Source organism: Conger conger, chromosome 1 (assembly GCF_963514075.1).
Source record: "Conger conger chromosome 1, fConCon1.1, whole genome shotgun sequence".
NCBI lineage: Eukaryota > Metazoa > Chordata > Actinopteri > Anguilliformes > Congridae > Conger > Conger conger.
The window spans coordinates 29,069,785-29,089,410 of NC_083760.1; the positions used below are offsets into that span (position 1 = coordinate 29,069,785).

The 19,626-nt window shown below is 41.7% G+C and overlaps 1 protein-coding gene across 3 annotated transcripts; it reads right to left on the minus strand.

The window, feature by feature from the left end:
• Window positions 1-1,864: 1,864 nt before the first annotated feature.
• LOC133136572 (zinc finger protein 395-like) lies at window positions 1,865-15,891 on the minus strand. 3 transcript variants are annotated; one of them, XM_061254201.1, is made up of 10 exons: window positions 15,017-15,891; window positions 8,778-8,883; window positions 7,815-7,894; window positions 7,361-7,467; window positions 6,909-7,117; window positions 6,518-6,618; window positions 5,195-5,498; window positions 4,576-4,680; window positions 3,589-3,707; window positions 1,865-2,162 (listed from the first exon to the last, which is right to left on the minus strand). In XM_061254201.1, the coding sequence occupies exons 2-10, from the start codon at window positions 8,859-8,861 to the stop codon at window positions 2,051-2,053; spliced, it is 1,221 nt and encodes a 406-aa protein (XP_061110185.1). In that variant the 5' UTR covers window positions 8,862-8,883; window positions 15,017-15,891; the 3' UTR covers window positions 1,865-2,050. The 3 variants fall into 3 exon arrangements, with proteins under 3 accessions (XP_061110185.1, XP_061110176.1, XP_061110195.1); XM_061254192.1 differs by having other exon boundaries at window positions 7,361-7,473; window positions 15,017-15,888; XM_061254211.1 differs by having other exon boundaries at window positions 4,576-4,656; window positions 7,361-7,473; window positions 15,017-15,887.
• Window positions 15,892-19,626: the final 3,735 nt, after the last annotated feature.

Sequence of the window (19,626 nt, forward strand, 5' to 3'; positions counted from 1 at the left end):
TTTTCGGTTAAATTGTTCCATGGTTATTAATGTGAATAAGTACATTTTTTGGGTCTGAACAGAGAATTATCAGTCACATTACTGTATATGCAAATAATATAAAAAGAAATACAAAAAAACTTTGACGAAGCTTAAAAAATACAATTTAAGAACAGAGCACGCCCCGCTCCCCACCTGCCAGCAAGCTTGTGACTCATAACATGGATACTGCCGGTAAGGGAGAGGTCACTGGAAGACAGGGTTGAAAGTTCCTTACTTTGCAGCTTGTTTTTGACAAGCTCTGCAACCTCAAGTGCATTTTCAATTTGCATTTGGATTTGGTGCTGCAGCTGCATTTAATGCATTTGGTTATGTGGTCTCTCTGCAATGGAGAGAAATGGTAGAGCTTTCAACATATTTTACTTGTTGAATCCATGGAAAACGAATTTGTTTTAATGAACTATGCGTTAATTTCTGAAAGGCCAGGACCATTCAATCCAGCAGACTTAATTAAGTGACGACCTTGAGACCCATTTGTTTTATTGCCAGAGTTGACTTAGCCATGGAAGAAAATCTAATATTTTCATATGAAGAGCATACCTTTTTACAGTTTTTTGATGAAGTTGGTTGTAAAATGTTTGATATGATGAAAGGGTTTAAGATTGTTAAACCATTTTCCTATGTCTGGTGTACATCTGCCATACTGGACAGAATTCCCTCAACTACATACAATTGTTTGGATGATTACATCAGAAAAGCCACAAGCTTAAAAATAAATCCCCCAACATTTTTCAAGTTAAATTAAAGCTCCGTCACTGACAGTAAATGGAAAACATTTTACTTCAATAACAATGTTTACATCTTAGAAATACTAATTTAATTTTTTTTTTCATAGTAAAAAATATGCTGCCTAAAACACGTAACAAACAATACAAATAATTGAGCCTATAAATTGCTCACAAGGTACAAACATCTTATTCTTAATACCAAATTGTAAAAATTCAACATCTGTAGGTATAAATGGCTTACATACAGAAGCTCACTCTGAGTGAGCACCTTGAGCTTCAGAAATAGCGAGATAGTGAGCACCACATGATGGGCGGAGCTACTGTGTGCTGTCAATCACTGACTGAGCAACTTTGTTGCCCAGTGAAACACCAATTTTTTCAAATCAGTGAATCTCTGGCACAGATGGCTACACCCATTTTGGGATTCCTGTAGCTTCTGACATCTCAAGAGTGCAGGTAACAGTGGCCTCCAGGTCACTGTGTATTTCCTCTCCCTGTGTAAGTCCATTGTTTTCTTTGTACATTCCTAGACTATTCCAGGCGCTGCAGGCCTCAGAGTTTCTCCAACTAACAGTCAGCTGCTGAGAATTCGAAAGCCTCCCCCGGTGCAGCTACGACCAGCTAAAATTCCAGCTATGACCAGCCTGAAATGACCAGCTAAGAGTTGGTCAAATGTTGAGTATGGAGCTGGTTTGAACTGGTCAACCAGCTACCAGCTGTTTCAAAGCCTAGCTTTAGCGTGTTTTTTCAGCAGGGTCACTACTCGTTTATGGACAGCATTGCTGAGAGACGCCAGACAGCCGACAAAGGTCAAGTTTGGGGGTCTTGGAGTGGGTTGCCAGGGCAACATTCTCCAACGTTGTGGGCACGGCTACTCCTGCTGTCAGTAGTGACCCCTGCTAGGTCTGGCCAACCACGTGATGCAGCCAATGGGACATGGGTGTGGCTTACTGAGTTAAAGTGGAACATGCCTCTTTCCCCCTGGGAGGCAGGAAGACTATAGTATTTTAGAGCCAAAGGGGGCAGGGCACATGCAGACTTTTAGCCAAACTATGTTCCACCCTCCAACCCACACCCCCCCCCCCCCCCCCACCCACTGTAAGCGCAATAGAAACAGTTCTCTAGGAGAACAGACATCACAACATGAATCACCTTAGTAAAAATAGGAAAGAAGTTACAAAAGTTATAAAAAAACATGGTGTTCACGTGGTCGTACCAAGTTTCAGTCTCTATTAAAGAGGTGGGTTTCTCCTCCTCTGTTTCTTCCTCGCTCCGTACATGGTTCAGTCCAAAAAGCGCTGGCAGGCTTTTTTCCAGCGACAGGCTGTGCACCACTGGTCCCGGTGTTCGATGCCATACACCTTCCGGCACTTCTTTGCCTCGCCTCTGGCCCTCCTGAAGGGGGCAGTAAGGAGCGAGAGTCAGATTTTCACTTTACTCAGAGAACGTGTGGGTGGTATGGGTACTCAACTACGTATAATACAGTAAAATCACAGCTTCTAAGTTTGACCATATGGTAGTTATTTTACTTTCTCAACATGCAACTGTATATTTCAGACACTTAACAGCAGTATTCAAACATTATGTATTATTTTTTCTTCACAAAACATCTTGGCACAATACAAGCTACCCCAATGTGAATCACAGTAAAAGATCTGAACTGCCTATACCAAATGACCCAATGACCTGATGAAATATGACAAGTCGTGGGTGAGATATCACAACATTTCGGAAAGAGTAGGAATTAAAAAAAGACAAGAAAACCAAAGAGAGAGAGGGCTTTGTCCAATCGCCCAATGGAGGATGCAAGGAAGGACGTGAGAAAAGGATGCGAGGATAGAAAAATAGAGGAAACATGTATTAAAGAAATGGAATGTCAAACACAGACGTGGCAAATAAGGAGAGGTCGATACACAGGTCAATCAAGTATAATATAAAAAGATACTTCCGCAAAGGACGCACTCATGTTTCCTTGCTCCACATCCTTTGGGAATCTTGTAACTTCAAGGAGCATGTAACAGGTTGGAATTTCCCAAAAGATGCCGTACCTTGATCGTTTTTGTGGTCAGTGGAGATCAAGGAGACTTGGGGCTCATTACAATCGTTTATTTTATCCTTCCTTGTCTCCTTGTTCCTCGCTTGACCCAGAAATCGATTGAGGTCCACCATGGAATCTCAATTTAAGGACTTTCCAATCTGTTAAATATTTCTTCAAGAGCTTAAGCCAGGAACTAGGAGGCTCCCAAAGATTTCTTGAGCAAGGAAACAAAGCGGATCCTTTATGGAAGTATTTTTTCAGATCGATGATGGATACTGTAAACGATCAACCTACGGATCCACCTCTCCCATCTGTGTGGCTTTTCCTATCTCGCATATTGCATATTTTCTAATTTCTTTGCCTCCCCCAATGGGTTAACTAGGAGCAACGCAAGGACTAGGGCTGCATAATATGAGGAAAATATGCAATATGCGATAACTGTTGAAATGTTGAATATTGCGATGACAGTATAACTTGAGATAAATAAACAAATTTCGAAGTCTACACAGCTCTAATGTCTTTCTGCTTAAGGTTCACTGCGAACATAGACCCAAGACAACAAATAGCCTATTCCCACCAAATATCAATCTAAGTAAATACTATAAATACTATTTGTCGCAGTTCAAACACTCTTACGATGTGTTTATCTTGTATGTTCATATCTTGATGACGATAAATATACATTATGTCATGCAGCCCTAACAAGGACATCAGGAAAGAAAGAAGGAGGTAAAGAATAAGAGATGGGAATGAGCCCAGACAGACTGAGGGGGGAGTGCTGACCTGGAGGCACAGTGGCTTCTGGGTGGAGATGCACCAGCAGGGTGTGGCCTGATGGGGACGCTCTGCTGCTGGAGCCACTGCTCACCCACACTGATGGAGCGATTACGGAACGGGGCCACCTAGAAGAGGAGGAGGTCAAAAAAGAGAAGGAAGATGAGGATGAGGATGAAGAAGGGATGGGCAGTGATCAGATGTAGGTGTCGAGCAGGTAGGCGGCAGACCCGGGTCAAATACATAATTGTTTTGGATTTAAACACTTTTATGCGCTCGACTGATCTTGATGGCGCAGTTGAGCCAACCAAGAGGACCAGAAGGCAGGGTTAGCATTTTTTGGAGTATTTCATAGGTTTCTGAGCTGGGCAAGTGTTGCTTTTTCAGCATAAGCAAAAAATTGTCCTGCAGTTAAGCAACAAGCCTACAGGTGGCAGTGTTGGACAAATAACAGATGCCTACATGGGATTGTTGTGAAAGCTTTCATGAACAGGGACTTTCCAAACTGGTTGCAAATGTGACTGCAACATGGCGTTTAATTATAGAAGTCATTATTTCCATACCTAAAACAAGCCTAAATTGTCCCTTGTGCAAGAAAATTTGCTCAAAATGTACTCTGACCTCCATGTAACCTGTCAAAATGACCAGGTTTACAGAAAAAAAAAGTAACCACACACTGCTCCTGTCAAGTGTGTAAGCATTCTTTTATTTGAAAGGCAGATGTTAGCCAACATTATACAGCTAGGTCAGTGTACATTCCATAAACTATTTCACCTGGTATTTTTTGTTTAAAGTCATTTGAAAATGAACTATTCCCTGCTGTAATATCCAGCTATGACCAGCTTGAAATGACCAGCTACCACCCATTTCAAAACATAGCTTAAGCTGGTCAAACCATGTTCAGCGTGGAGCTGGTCTGAACAGGTCAACCAGCTACCAGCAGTTTCAAAACCTAGCTCGAGCTGTTTTTTTCAGCAGTGTTGGTTTAAAGCCCACCTGTGTGGTGTTCAGGACGGCAGCCGGGGGGGTCCAGGGACAGGACACTGGGGACGCTAGCACCTGAACAGGGGGGCAAGCCTGGACAGGGAAGATCACATGACCCTTAAAACAAGTCACACATACACAAGATTTTAATTTCTCTGGTTCACACACACACACACACACCAGATGCAAACTTGTCCACTTGCACTATGGATATTCCCACTATTAGCCCTGTGTTTATGCAAGTTGTACATGCACATGTCCATATGTGTGCTGTATTTGTGTGTTCATGCACTCAGTGATCACTTAATTAGGTAAACCTGTACACCAGCTTGTTAATGCAAATATTTAAGCAGCCAATCGTAGCAGCAACTAAATGCATAAATGCATGATGATGTGGTTTTGTGGTCAAAAATGCCTTGTTAATGAGAGGTCAGAGGAGAAGGGCCAGACTGGTCGAAGGTGATAGTAGTGCAAATAACCATGCATTACAACAGTGGTATGCAGCGTGTCAAGTGGATAGGCTATAGCAGCAGAAGACTTAAAAAGGCTAATAAATACCTAATAAAGTGCTCACCGAGTGTATACATATGCATATCATATGCAGACCTGCATAAGCTTGAGTGTACCGTACCTGGTAGGAGTGTTCAGAGCGGACCTGCCAGAAGCAGCTGGGGGCGGACTGGCTGAGCAGGCCGGGCTGGGAAGCCTCGTGGGCAGCTGGGTCGGGCGTGCGAGCCCCAGGCCCCGCTGCAGCCTGCTGGGCGGGGCTGCGTGGGGAGGAGCAAGAGGCCCAGGGGGCACTGGGGCTGGTGGGCAGAGCAGCCGGTGGCAAGGCTGGCAGTGCAGCAGACGGAGCAGTCGGGTCCATGTCCAGCAGGATTTCAGTGTAGTAGAAATCCTCTTCTCTCCGTGACTGCTCCGGCTCACTGCTGTGTCTGTGGGAATGGGGGAAACGTGTCACATTAACCCTTTGAAGAAAGGGTTTTTGGAAAGTCGGTGCTCTAGAAGTCCATTGCTTTCAATTACCTGTAGTGATTTTTACAACAGCATAATCTCATTTGTTTAATGAGGCCAAGGTCCTGCTCAGGTGCCATGTCCAGCCAGACCACCAGTCCTGGCTGCAAGCCGGCCATTATTGCGAAATAAACCCTGACAGCGTGATGCAGGACCCCGACGTGAAGCAGCTTATTACTGCTTACTACATGGCTACTTACTAAATAAATAAATCATTTGGCACCAAATATTGACTTTAAAACTCAATAACTCAATTTTTACCCTGTAGCCTTCATAAGATTCGTCTACTTCGCATTATAATTCACATTAAATTGAACATTTCCATTGAAGGTGAGGTGAGAAAAGGTGAATGGAAATATTGATGTTGACATTTCTGTCCTCATTCTTCTCTGCATTTCCTTCCTCTAGCAACAGCCTGTTATTCATAGCAGCAGTCTGCTATTCAGAAATGACAGACTGTAGACAGCCGTAATTGACCTATCAGAATCGACTATTCAACAAAGCTGTGTAATAATGGCCTATAGAGAGTTACAGTTGACAGGGCAACATCCCATACAATAGCAACGGCTCCAGTAATTTGAGTGCTTGCACGACGCATATTCACGGTGCAGTCCTTACTGTGCGACCGCGCTGGAGGACTATGGACTGAAAAGAACCAGAGGCTGGCTCCATGTGCTTAAACATTGTGAAACAATGTGAAAACATTGTTACCAGACCATTGTAAATCCCTTCCTATCATTGAAAAAAGGCTCAATGTTGACTCACCCTCTGTCTGTGTTTATTGCCCTTAAATTCGTGTTTCAAAATATACAGTTGACGGACCGGCACTAAGTACCAAAACATTGTATAGCTGTACAATAATGCAAGCTCATTAGTTGAGTATGGAACTCCATGTACAGCATGAACCACTCGCTCCAGTTATAGAGAGAGGAACACTCACCCCAGGTGTAGAGTACGGATGTGTCGCTTGATCCCCACCACAGACGTCAGAATCTTCCCACAGCTCGGCCACAGGCACCTGTACCCCACCTTCACTGAGTTCTGAGGTGAGAGAGACACTAACTGTTACAATATTCTATCAGGAACTGGACTGCCAGGTTACTGTTTATTTACAGAATGCATTCTAGTTCTGTAATTTCTTTCTAAAGGCTGGTTTACACACCTCCGGGCGACCATCGCTGCAACCAGACAATCGGTTTATATGTCGGAAAGGTTCTTGAACATTCTGCATTTTAGTCAAGCGACGGAGTATATACCAGCCTTAATACATATCCAGGCCGTTTCGACGTTGTGTTCTGTCGTTTGAAAGTCATCCTGCTGGGGCCCCTTACCTTGCGTTTCCGCGGCGTCGGCTCGTCGAACAGAACCTGCTCCATCTCCATATCCAGGCCTTCGTCGGGGGGAGGGGCCAGGGAGCTGTCCGTCTCGCCGATGGGCGGGGAAGGGATGGGACTCCCACTGCTGCGGTCCCAGCTCCAGCAGCCACTGCTCCCGCTGTCCGACAGCTCTCCACCGCTGCACTCCATCCGACAGGCGGGCGCTATATCAACAGGGCACAGCCGGTCTGTTAGCACACTATGGAAACAGGCTAAATGCTAACAGTCCCCTCTAAACATATTGGAACAGCAAGGTCAATTCCTTTGTTTGTGCTATACAATGAAAGACAATTGAGTTTGAGGTCAAAAGATGTAGGTGAGATGTCTGACCAGAATTTCAGCCTTTATTTCCTGGCATTTTTATTGAGATTTTTAACTACTTCGACTATTCCAGTTTTAGTTCCCACCTGTTGCAGGGTCCCGTTGAGGCGGACTCTGGACTACCGGACTGCAGGACAGGCTGGTGAGGACCATCGCAGCCATCATCTCATCCATGTCTATCGCTTCAGGGCTCCTGTAGCTACGAAAATGGGTACAGAATTGAGACACAGACGCAGTAGAATAGCTAAGACCAGTGGCAACCAGTGAACTGTGACCCGGCCTCGGTCAAACACATTTTGGATTCAAATGCTTTTCTGTGCTCGATTGATCTTGTCTTGTGCAATTGAACCAACCGAGAGGACAGAAGGTGGGGCTTGCACTTTCTGAGAGCATGTCATAGGTTCCCATACACCAGACAAGCTCGGTCAATTGTAGAAGTGTAGTTGAATCCAAAGCAATTACGTATTTGACAAAGGTCTGACTAACAAACAGTATTAAAGGTGAGGAACAGAAAAAAGTGACGCCTTTTTCAGGCCTCACCTCTTGGGAACGTCAATGCTGCAGGAGACTAGGCGGGGTTCGGGCGTGGCGTGGTGCAGAGCAGTGGGCATACTGAACAGCTGTGGTAGGGAGACAGACACCTTGTTATCCACATGTTTACACAGCTTGACCAAGGTCTTGCAACAGTTTACACAAGCCTTAGAGCAGGGGTGAAGAGGGCCGTTTCGGTTTCTGTATTTCCGGTCAACTTCTGCACTCAATTATCTAGTTAGCTCAATCGTTTAGCAATTCATATTTTACCTACATTTATAAGTTCATGAATGACAGCTGAAGACTGCTCCGGTGTCCCAACATGAAACATGCAAATCTTATTGTCTAATTGTCTATTGTCTAAGACCAAGGGAAGTGTACTCAGCAAGTTAGCTAAGTTAGCTAATTTGGCCAGTGTATTGATGACAACGAAAACCTACATGCACACTGGCTCTACACTCCAGAATGCAATTGCCCACCCCTGCCTTATAGACACAGACAGATGCACACATCAGAACCTCCCCACACATACCCACACACACGCGGTTATAAAGTTACACGCTGACACCTTTGTAACTAGTCGTGCACTTTCAGCACTTAGGACTCCAATTACGCCATCAATCAATCAGACATATTTAACTCCCTTTACAGACTACAAATCACTTAACAGCACATTAGAGGCGAGACACAGCTATTTACGCTGCAACAAAAATTGACGAACACAGAGGCAGCTGGTTGGAGATTCCCTGGTTGGAATTCACACTTTTGACATTGCGACTGTATGATTATTTGCGGACTCACAGGAGCAGTTCTGTTTAGGTATCCTTTTCAAGGGCATAACGGAAGGTAAACTAGGAATTAACAAGCTCAACTTTGCGATTATAAGGCTGCCTCTACGTATTATGCTACATTATCATGCAACAACAACCCAACAAATTAGTCCAACTACCCATCTTATTTCCCCCATCATACCTCGGTCATGGGGCAAGGGGACATCACCAGCGCCCCCATGGGTGAACGCTTCCCCAGACGAGTTTTGGGCAGAGGCGTTGTCATTTTCTTTCCTCTTCAACACAACCTGGAAGATTTCAATTGTAAATTAACAGAATATTCCACACATGGCAATGACACAGTATTTACATTTAAACATTTCATTGATTCACTTTTCTGAAGCAATTCAAGTCAGTTATCTTGCTTGTTGTAACTACAGCAAGGCCTGGGAATCATAGTTGCAGCCACTAGGTTACTAGCCCAGTTTGACAGTTATTTCACAGTTTGGCCATTGTTTTACCATGCTGCCTTATACTTAGAGCAGCGCTACTCAACTCCACATGCTGCGGGCCACAGGGTCTGCAGGTATTTGCTCCTGCCATGCGCTACACCACCTGATTTCACAAATTATTGTACCTGCTTGGTTCAGGTAATAAGCCAATTATTGAAATCAGGTGGACTATGTTACGCATAGTTGAAGCAAATGCCAGCAGAAACTGCGGGCCACAGTTAGATTACTTCACATGCTGTGCTGACAGAGTAGTTAAAATGCATGCCCGTAGAGTAGTTAAAAGGTGTGCTTAAAGAATATTTAAACATTGTCCTCATATTTGTAAATATTTGGTGAGGACAAAAATGGACCACTAGTTCACAGTTTACTTAGTCTCAATGGAGGCACGTATAATGTGTAGCCTTTTCAGGAATTGTCAGAACTTGCCATGCAGCATTCCGAGTGGAACAACATCGTCTACACTCTCAAAAAAAGGGTATTAAAAGTGCCTATAAAGGTAAAAATGCTTGTTGCTGGGCCGGTACCCTACATGTACAATTGTACACCAAGCCACCAATATATCATTAATTTGAACCTTTTTTTGTAGGAAAATATACTATACTATACATTTGTACCCAAAGAGAACACTACTGTACTTTAGGGTACATTTGGAAAATTTGATACTTGAACATAAATGTGCCTGCACTGTGAGTATGTATGAATATGTCCAGGTAACACCAACACAGTTTTCAACAGGAGATCATTTTGGATGGTTTTGCAACCAAAAATAAATTATTATTTGTATGAGTTCCTACTTCCTGTTTCTCAGTTTCGGCTACCTTTGTGGTAGTTTATCCCAAAATTCTGCTTGAAGAAGAAAAATCTAAAGCTGGAATGCATGGCACACGCTCAAGCACAATCACAGCTGTCTTGTTTTGTATCTGTGTCTTTGGGCTCTGTATGTGTTTAGCTCTGTGAAGCACTGTGCTCAAAGACTTTCACTTTTACAAATGCATTCTGCTACAGGCAAGGGAAATTGGTTACTTTTTCAATCCCATAAAACTTTATTTCTTCACTTGCCAATTAGCTTGTTCTCTTACAGTAGTGTGCAGTGATGATTATACACTAAACACAATGAAGATAAATAAGAAACCAAGTACTATTCAAGTATTTATTTCATGTAATATTGGTTAATGTAGATGAAAATAAGTAATCAGACAGCTCCTTCCCTCGTGCCATCGTGTTTATCAAAGTTCGTGTTACCGTTACTGGAACAACTGACCATCAGAAGTAATTTTGCTGAATAATGTTGCTTCAAACCAGTTTAAACAAATTGTTTAGCATCAACAATCATGGAATGAGCCTTCAATCACGCATTCATGCTATGCGAAAGTAAAATAAATAAAAATTGTGAAACCTTTCAATTTTTCTAAAAAAATTATGTTTCAGTGTTTCTGTTCATTAGCCATACTTTTACCCCAATGTAATTGTGGGAATGATTTGTTTGTTCTCATTGCCTTCAATAGTATTGTTCAATACATTTTCACCAAATATTTTTAAACTTTAATTTTGAAAGAACTAATATATTAGGACCCCTTTTAGACAAACGTGGTGGTGTATAATCATCACTGCACACTACTGTAAATACTGAGAAGTATTAAAAATGCAAAAAGTTATTCTGGCTCCAATATTTCCCTAGACTGACTCACAAGTTATCAATATAAATAATTGAATGAATCTCATTCTCATTCGTGAAACTTGAGACTTATCTTGAACATTTACATATTTTTAAATCAATAGATGTAATTGTTTGAACATAATATTACATTGCCATTACAATGCTGAAGGAGGAATGTCAATATACAGTAAAGCATTGGCAAAAACTTTTGAGTGTTTTACTCAACAATACCTGAAATTATTGATTGGACACTTGATGGTGTACTTCACATGAGTTAATCATGTGTTTGATCATTAATGTCCCCTTGTTTAGTAAAACTAGAGCCATAATCAAATATTAGTCTACATTTTAATACCCTCTTAGTACATCTCTTTAAGCGTAAGACTGCATATTTGCACCATTCAAAAACTTGACCTGACATCACCTAGTGCTGCAACATTAAGAAAATGAATTAATTACGTAAAATGTGAAAAGAAAGGGCAACAGGATATGACTAATCTTTCTTGATGGGAAAGTGTGCACACACACACACACACACACTTTCTCTCTTACAAACGTGTTCTGATACAGATTTGAGACTACTGTTCTCAGATCACTTTTGAATCCCCAAGAAAGGAGTTTTTTTCAAACCCTTAAAACTTTATTTATCAGTTGTCAATTGGTTTTCTTACCTACAAACTAAAAAGTTAAAATGCAAATAGATTCTGGATCCAACATTTCCCAAAAAATGGTTTACCATCTTTGATTTTATCATACAGGTCTGTAGATTTGACCATTAATGTCATAAGTGCCAAAGCATTATGTTCAATTATAAATCAGTCATCTTGTTCTTGATTAGTAAAAAATGGAGCCATAATCATGTTGCATTTTAATAGTGCATCTAAGTGTCAAAAAACTGCATATTTACAATGTAATAAACCATACCACAAGAACAAAAAATATTTAGACACACACACACAAGCACTCACACACAGAGAACACTCACTTTCCACCTGACATCACATAGTGCTTCAACATTAAGAAATTGCAATTAATGACCCAAATTATGAAAAGCAAAGGTAACAGGATATGACATGTTTATCTAGATGACAAATGAGCACACACACAGATACACACATAAACGTGCGCACAAGCACACTCGCAGGCACACGCGCACACACAGGCACACACACAAGCATATGCACACAAAGGTTGAACTGGGTAAAAGGGGAGAATGAAGGCAGCTGTGCAAGTCTTCCAGTAAAGGGTGACTCATATTCAAGAATGACCCAGAGTGCACCGATGAATCACAATCAGAAACAAAGATCAGTGGGAAAGAAGCAATCAGGAGAGAGCCCAAAATGCAAACTAAAGGCAGAAAATGGGCAGAAACATCAAGGCATGGTACCACAGAGGGTTAAGTGAGGCAGAGAAAGTTTAGGGTTAGTTTCAAAGACACATTTTTAAGATGTAATGGCTCTTGTAAAAAAGTGGAAAATCTGTCTCAACTTTCAGTTTGGAGGAAAGGTAACACTTTACAATAGGGTCACATGAATTGGCTTCAACTAATGTAGTTGTTAACATGAATGAATGATTTGCATTAATTAAGCATGAAATTCACTTTTAATAAGTTAATGTATTTTTTAACTCCTAACTAATGTATTAGTTAGGTACATGAACATTTACATTAGCAAACCATAGGATAAACGTACAATTAGTTAAGCATTAACAGATACATTAACTGTTTTTTCATTCCAATATGAATTGGCATAAACTAATGTAGTTGTCAGCATGTATTCATGATGTATATAGGCTACATAAATACATAAAGAAAGCTGCACAGCTTAACGTTTCAGTAGACAATTAAAAACTACATTATTTTATGCCTTATTGTAAAGTGTTACTGGAGGAAATGTGGGTATGATCAATGCTTCACAGGAGCAGAAGAGTTTAAGCAAAGGGTTATCCACCAATGTGATGGGGGATCAGGACACAAAAGCTGTTTTTGCTGAATGCCACATATTTGCCATTTGTTTGCACCAGCTGAGGCCTTTGGTTGCCAACATATGTTGGGCAGCAAAACAAGTGTCACTTTACAATTTCACTTTATTAGGTAGACCTGTACACCAGCTTGTTAATGCTAATATTTAATCAGCCAATCATGTGGTCAAGAGGTTCACCTGTTTTTTAGACCAAATGTCAGAATACGGAAGAAATGTGAACTAAGTGACTTTGACCGTGGAATGATTGTTGGTGCCAGACAGGGTGATTTGAGTATCTGAGAAGCTGCTAATCTCCTGGGATTTTCACACATATCAGTCTCTACAGTTTGAAGAGAATGGTGTGAGAATGCTGGCAGAAATGTGTTGTTAATGAATGAGGTCATAGGAGAATGGCTTGGTTAAAATTGCTTGGTATTCAGCATTAAAAGTGCTGGACTGGCGAGGGGGAAATGGCCTTGCAAGACCGGCATTCCTGAGAGTACGGTAGTTGGATATTTCAGGGTGTAGAAATCGAGAAAATCTCTGAGCCTATGATCAATTCAGCAGGACGCCGCTCCTGGCTTTAAGCATAAAATACCCCTTCATAACAGTTGAATCTGATCATCCAGGGCCTGGCAACAATGGTCACATTCACTCACATACCAGATATATCTAAAAGTTGGTCTTCAGCTAATCTGGTCAGCAGCCCAACTGGGTTTTGGAAATTGGAAACAGTTGTCTTGTATTTGTTTATAATTTAAGGGTAGTGACATTTTCAAACTTTCTGACTACTTCCCCTCTGTATATAATTTCTAAATGCACATTTTCATCATTCCTAACAACATTTGAGAATGTACAGTATTCATTAATCTAACTGCACACAAAATGGAATGTCATGCTGTTCGATGGACACTAGCATTAATATTCTCAAACTGAAATACTGAAGGCTTAAACCATGCATTTATTCCAGCAGCTTCTTATGGACTCAGAATAACGTAGGGTTTTATTAGTCTACAAGTAATTGTTCTGCATTTAAAAAGGTAAGCACTGTCTTTTGTTGTTGCTCTCTATGAAATATTTGTAATCTTTACGGCAGTGCCAGCAACCGGTAGCCATAAACGGTCACCAGTCATCTGAGAAGCTATTTTTCCATTTAAGATGTACCTCTGCGTTTTCGCTTAATATGCTTGACAGGCTATTCGGTTTTTAGAAAGTATGTGTTATCCTGTCAAATCGGTGTCCATTTAAAAACAAAAAGACACATAAAAGGCGACGGATTAGCCTTTACGTTCGAAATGTACAACAGAGGACATAGTGTACTAGCTCACGAGCACCACCAAAACAATCTGTACTTTCAAGCGGCGTGCTGCACGACCTAAACGATTGCCCCGCCCTCCTGCAAGACACGCGTACAGGGAACACTCACTGGTCTCTCTCTACACGTACTGTAAATGTAGCACGCTTGTGCACATTAAGTAGCATATATCTTACACATTCGTACACATTCACTAGTATCACCATATTCAAGTACAGTCACTACTAAAAAAAAAACCCTAAAGCGACAGAAATGCACAAATTTACATAGTGCAACATGTACAAAAAGTAGCATGTTGCACCAAAATGCATGCTAATTGTTTACTTGATACTTCAGCGTACATATGCTACCTGTATTTATTTTATAGGAAAAAAAAGTTTAATATTTGTATTAGTATCTTATTGCATACATTGTTTACATCATAAGAAGTTGAACCGCGCGGATGGGGAGGGGGGAGTCCTGTCAGCTAGCAACAAAAGGGTCGATTCCCACTCGACAGCAATGCAAAACAAGTCCTGCCCTCGCATACAGTGCTCAGCTGCTACTGCTCTTGCGGGGCAGAAGTATTAGGAAAGGACACGATGAAATGTTTTTAAACCTAAACAATTGCAACTGTATAACAGTGTAAGCACAAAATTATAACATTTTCAAAACTGAAATGATTTGCTTCATAAGGCACTGTAGTTAGCCATGTGGAGTGTGGATACAGGTTTGTATTATTGTTATTTTAAAATATGCAATCAAACTGTGCAATACGGAAGACTTAAATGTCGCATGCACTAATGAACATATATATATATATATATATATATATATATATATATATATATATATATACACATATAATATATAATTTATATTATTATAGTTGTTTTATATAGATTTATATCTAAATATTATAGAGAGAAAGAGAGAGAACACATAGGCCAACTATTATTGATAATTACTCTTAAAACAAAAACAATACAAAAGTTTCAATGGAAAATGCACACGTACCTTCACCAGGATTCAACAATATCACACACCCCCTTCCGAAAAGCTCGCTATGACCGGCTGTAACTTGAAAACGCTCTTTTCTACGCTTGGAATGGGTTGCAATGACGCATTAACGCAAACGCGGGGTGGAGTCCTAGTGGATCGGAATTTAACTGCAACTTCCACCGCGCAGTGGCAACCTTCTTGGTAAAAGAACACAAAGCATGTCAACCGTTCGCATAGCGCTTGGCTAATTGTCAGAACAGCGATGGTACTTTCCGTCGAAAATGACAGTAATCGTCAACTGTCGAATATAAAATAACAGAGGGAAATGGAGCTAGAACCAGGTTTTCCTTCCTTCCGTTCCAGTCGGTTTTCACTTCTTGTAGTAAACAACTGAACCATGTGGTAAGGATGTCGGCGCTCATTGGCTCTGCCATGTTTTCCAAGACACACGCCCTACAATTCCAACTTGTTTACAAGGAGTTTCAGAGGTAGAGGGGTGTGCAAACGCTGGCGAAGTGGTAACTGCACATTGTCAATTGACTGGAATCGAGCATTTCCTCTGATAATTAGGCTACCATATGTTGCTTTGCTTCCATACATTCTGGTGCAATTAGTCTATACAATCCATGAATCTGTAAACACATGCTTTTGCGAATGCATTAATTAGCCGATGTCATTTTGTTGCAGTCAGTGTAGTCTACTTTAAAATCTAAGACTATTATTAGATTGAGCCTCTTTGCTAACCCAGCCAGACAATTTTCACTCATTCATTCTTCTCACCATTAGAATACTGCGACAGGCTTCATACTACTCTCTCTGAAGTGCATCTAACAATTAATAATGTGCCCGTTCTGCAGGTTCAACTTCTGATTTCGTCTTTGTGCAGTTTTACGTTTCCTCCCATTTAAAGAAATGAACAACAAAGAGTAGCGCGTCATTTAAGCAGGCTACATGTTCACGAAAAGGGGAGGAGACTACGTATATGATTATGTAACACATATGTCAAAGTAGACAGATCAGTATGCTATAGGCTACCCAGTTAAACTGTTGTTGCAGAAAACCGTGACGTTCACTCTGTCCTCCCCCGCCACCTCTCTGAAACAGTGGAGTTTTCAGCAGTGAATACGTGCGGTTAAACACATGGTTATGTGATAGTACGTGACGGATTCACAGAGCGCGTAGCACACGTAGAGGGACAGCAAATGCGACGAACCAGTTGTGCGATGCCTCACAAATGCAGCCGTGATGTGACGCACGCGTAATGTAGTCTACTGTATTTTGCCATTTTTTCTCGAAAGGACGGCGTTGGTCTTGAAACGCGCGGCGATTCTGATGCAATTCCAGTTATGAAAGGGCAACAATCACAAAACAAATAAGTCAAATTTTTCGCCTACAATTTTTAAAACGCGATTTCAAAGCTTAAGAACCACTAAATGAAATTGATTTGAAACCCCAAAGCTGGTTAACACACACAATTCATCAAACAGGAAAAAAAAAAAAGATTTTTTAAGGGGGCATCAGTATTATACAATAAAGCTGATGGAGATAAACCATCAAAGCAGCAAAATACAATAGAGCTCTGTGGTCCTTCAGTCCTTTGTCTGATGTCCCACAAGTCCTTCTAATTCAGGTGATAGGTCTTTAAATGGTCTTGCTCCAGGATATTTTAGTGGATTACTTCAACTATCTTTTACATTCCACCACGATTACCGCATTCAGAAGGTGTTGGCTATTTGAAAGTTCCAAGAATAGATACAATTACAATGGGCTGCTCCTACAGAGGTCCTGTCATATCCTGCCTGGCCCTATGGAATCTCCTATTGCATGTTCAAGATTCAGGCACAGAGTTCTTGAAGTGTCAAATGTAGGCTATAGTTAAATGTGCGCATATATACGCCTAGTTAAATAGATGTGTGGGAAGAGTGAATGATGATCATAGAGCTGTCAGTTGAGCTGAGTTGATGATGCTGAGCTTGCCCTGTCACTGCACGTGAACCTTCTAGCTTGCTGTACTGTGCTGTAGGCATTTGGTGGGCCTCCCATCTATAACCGGGTTCCTCCTGAGCAGTCTTCCCACTGGAGAGTTTTTACTCACGATTTTGATTTTTTTTTTTTTTACTTTTTTGGGGGGATTGAGGATAAATCTTGCTTAACTGTTCAAATGTCCTGCTTTTCTGTAAATCATCTTTGAGGGACACTGTTCCTGTAAAAAGTGCTATACATATCACATCAAAATGAATTATATTTCTATTTTTAATCTCATTTTGTGCTGAGAATTGCTCTTTGGTAATGAACATGTTTAGGCTTGCTGTTAAATTGCAGAACTACATCGGATCCTGTTAGCTCCCAGCATGATGTAAGATGACTGAATCATTGCCTGTTTATTTATATCACATGATAGAATACCCCTCAGTATTTAAAACTCTAAATGATGAAGTAAAACCAATAATATTAGTAGTGTCAGGAATCAGAACACTGAACCCAAGAGCGAGACCACAGAAGTTAATGTTAAAGTCTTTATTCTTTATTCTATAGACTAACTTCAGAACAGGTCAGACAGGCAAACAGTTGACAGAGATCAGGCAGTTCGAAAACGAGTCCAAAGGGTCGGTACACAAGCAAACAGGTTCAGCAGGGATAATCTGTGGTCGATGGCACAAGCAAAGGGTTGATAACACACAGGAAGTCCAAACAAAAGGAGAATCCAAAATCAAAAACTGAATAGCCAAACAGCTGGTAGACTGGAAGTAACATAAGGCTTAACGGGAGACATGAAACACTGGGCGGATGCGGCATAGGGGAGGTGGGAGGCAAAGTCTGATGGCGGACAGGGTTAGGACACGGGTGATAGTAAAAGGGCCAATTAATCTACGGGCAAGCTTGTGGCAGGTGGAACAGGGGGCAGTGTCTTTAGATGACAGGCAAACCTTCTGGCCAACAGAGTAGCGGGGAGCAGGGCGACGGCGGTGGTCCAGTAACTATTTAATTTCGCTAACATGGCGGAGCAGAGTGGTTAGGGTCCTTTTCCAGGCCTGGTGAGCGCGTCGAACAAGGAGTTGAGCAGCCGGCACTTCTATAACCCTTCCTCAGGAAACAAGGGTGGCTGATAGCCCAGGCAGCAGGCAAAGGGGAACAACCCAGTAGAGGCATAGACTACCCACAGGAAAGAATCAAACCAGCAGGAAGGTGACTTCTCCACCATGCAGCGCAGGGTCTTCTCCAACACCTGGTTCAGGCGCTCCATCTGCCCGTTGGTCTGGGGGTGCAAGCCTGACAAAAGTCTGGCTTTGGCGCCGATGAGCATGCAGAAAGCCTTCCAGAACTGACTGGAGAACTGAGGGCCTGGTCCAAGGTCACCTCAAGGGGTAGGCTGTGCAGGTAAAAAACATGCAGGAACAGGAGTTCTGAAGTCTCCTTGGACGTGGGTAGTTTGGGTAGGGCGACAAAGTGGACGCATTTTGAAAAGCGGTCCACAGTCTTCAGAACCACCATAACAGTTCCATAACACAGTTACCTTGATGAACCTAATGTTAAAACCAGAGCTAAATGCATTTTTCACGTACTGGCTGGTTTTAACCAAATTGTAAATGTTAGTTAAGATAATGTAAATTATATATTTTGCCTCTGAAAATGAAAATAAGGCCCAGTGGAAAATCCCCAGAGGGGGAACCTTGAAACTGATAGCGGTCATTATCATATGTGAAGTGGTCCAATACACAAATTCATCTGTCTCCCAACAATATGAAGGTGCCATTGTATTACTTATTTTTAAGACTAGTGACCCCAAGATACCATTCTCTACAATTCTTAAATTGCGATCTGTGGGTTACTTACAGTCTCCATCACCATCTTCATTACTGTGATTAAATAAATTAAAGTAAACTTGTATTGCCGTGGCAGCATGGATGGTGCAGTGGGTAGCACTGCTGCCTCACAGCAAGGAGGTCCTGGGTTTGAATCCCCGTCGGCCGGGGCCTCTCTGTGCGGAGTTTGCATGTTCTCCCCGTGTCTGCGTGGGTTTCCTCCAGGTACTCTGGTTTCCTCCCACAGTCCAAAGACATGCAGGTTAGGCTGATTGGAGAGTCTAAATTGCCCATAGGTATGAGTGTGTGAGTGAATGGTGTGTGTGCCCTGTGATGGACTGGCGACCTGTCCAGGGTGTATTCCTGCCTTTCGCCCAATGTATGCTGGGATAGGCTCCAGCCCCCCTGCGAACCTGTTCAGGATAAGCGGGTTAAGATAATGGTTGGATGGATGGATGGATGGATGGATGTATTGCCGTTTCACGTTGTTTGATTTTATTTACAATAATTGTTAGGGGTGCCAATATTTATTTCTGAAATATTTATTACACAACTTCTGTAAAACTGGACAAAAATGTGGAGCCTGGACTTTATCCAGACTGCACAGGCATTTGCTTTACCTGTGATTAGTCTTATACACCCAGCTACATAGAGTAAGTTATACACACCTATACAGTAGCTTTGCAAACTGTCTTCAATCAAATAACAATGACATTGTTTGCTCAACCTAATGCCTCCATGAAAAATGTTGTCCACTGCTTGGATTTTTCTATCTCTGAAAGGTTCTTTCTCAATGGAGAAAGACCATCTTTTCCAGCTGCG

Bases quoted from the DNA above. Each gene is read 5' to 3' on its own strand.
- LOC133136572 (XM_061254192.1), bottom strand. From the start codon at position 8,861: ATGACAACGCCTCTGCCCAAAACTCGTCTGGGGAAGCGTTCACCCATG. The intron at 7,118-7,360 runs GTGGGAACTAAA...CTGTTGATATAG, and splicing joins TCAACGGGACCCTGCAACAG to CGCCCGCCTGTCGGATGGAG. The intron at 2,163-3,588 runs GTCAGCACTCCC...TGCCCCCTTCAG, and splicing joins AGAAGCCACTGTGCCTCCAG to GAGGGCCAGAGGCGAGGCAA.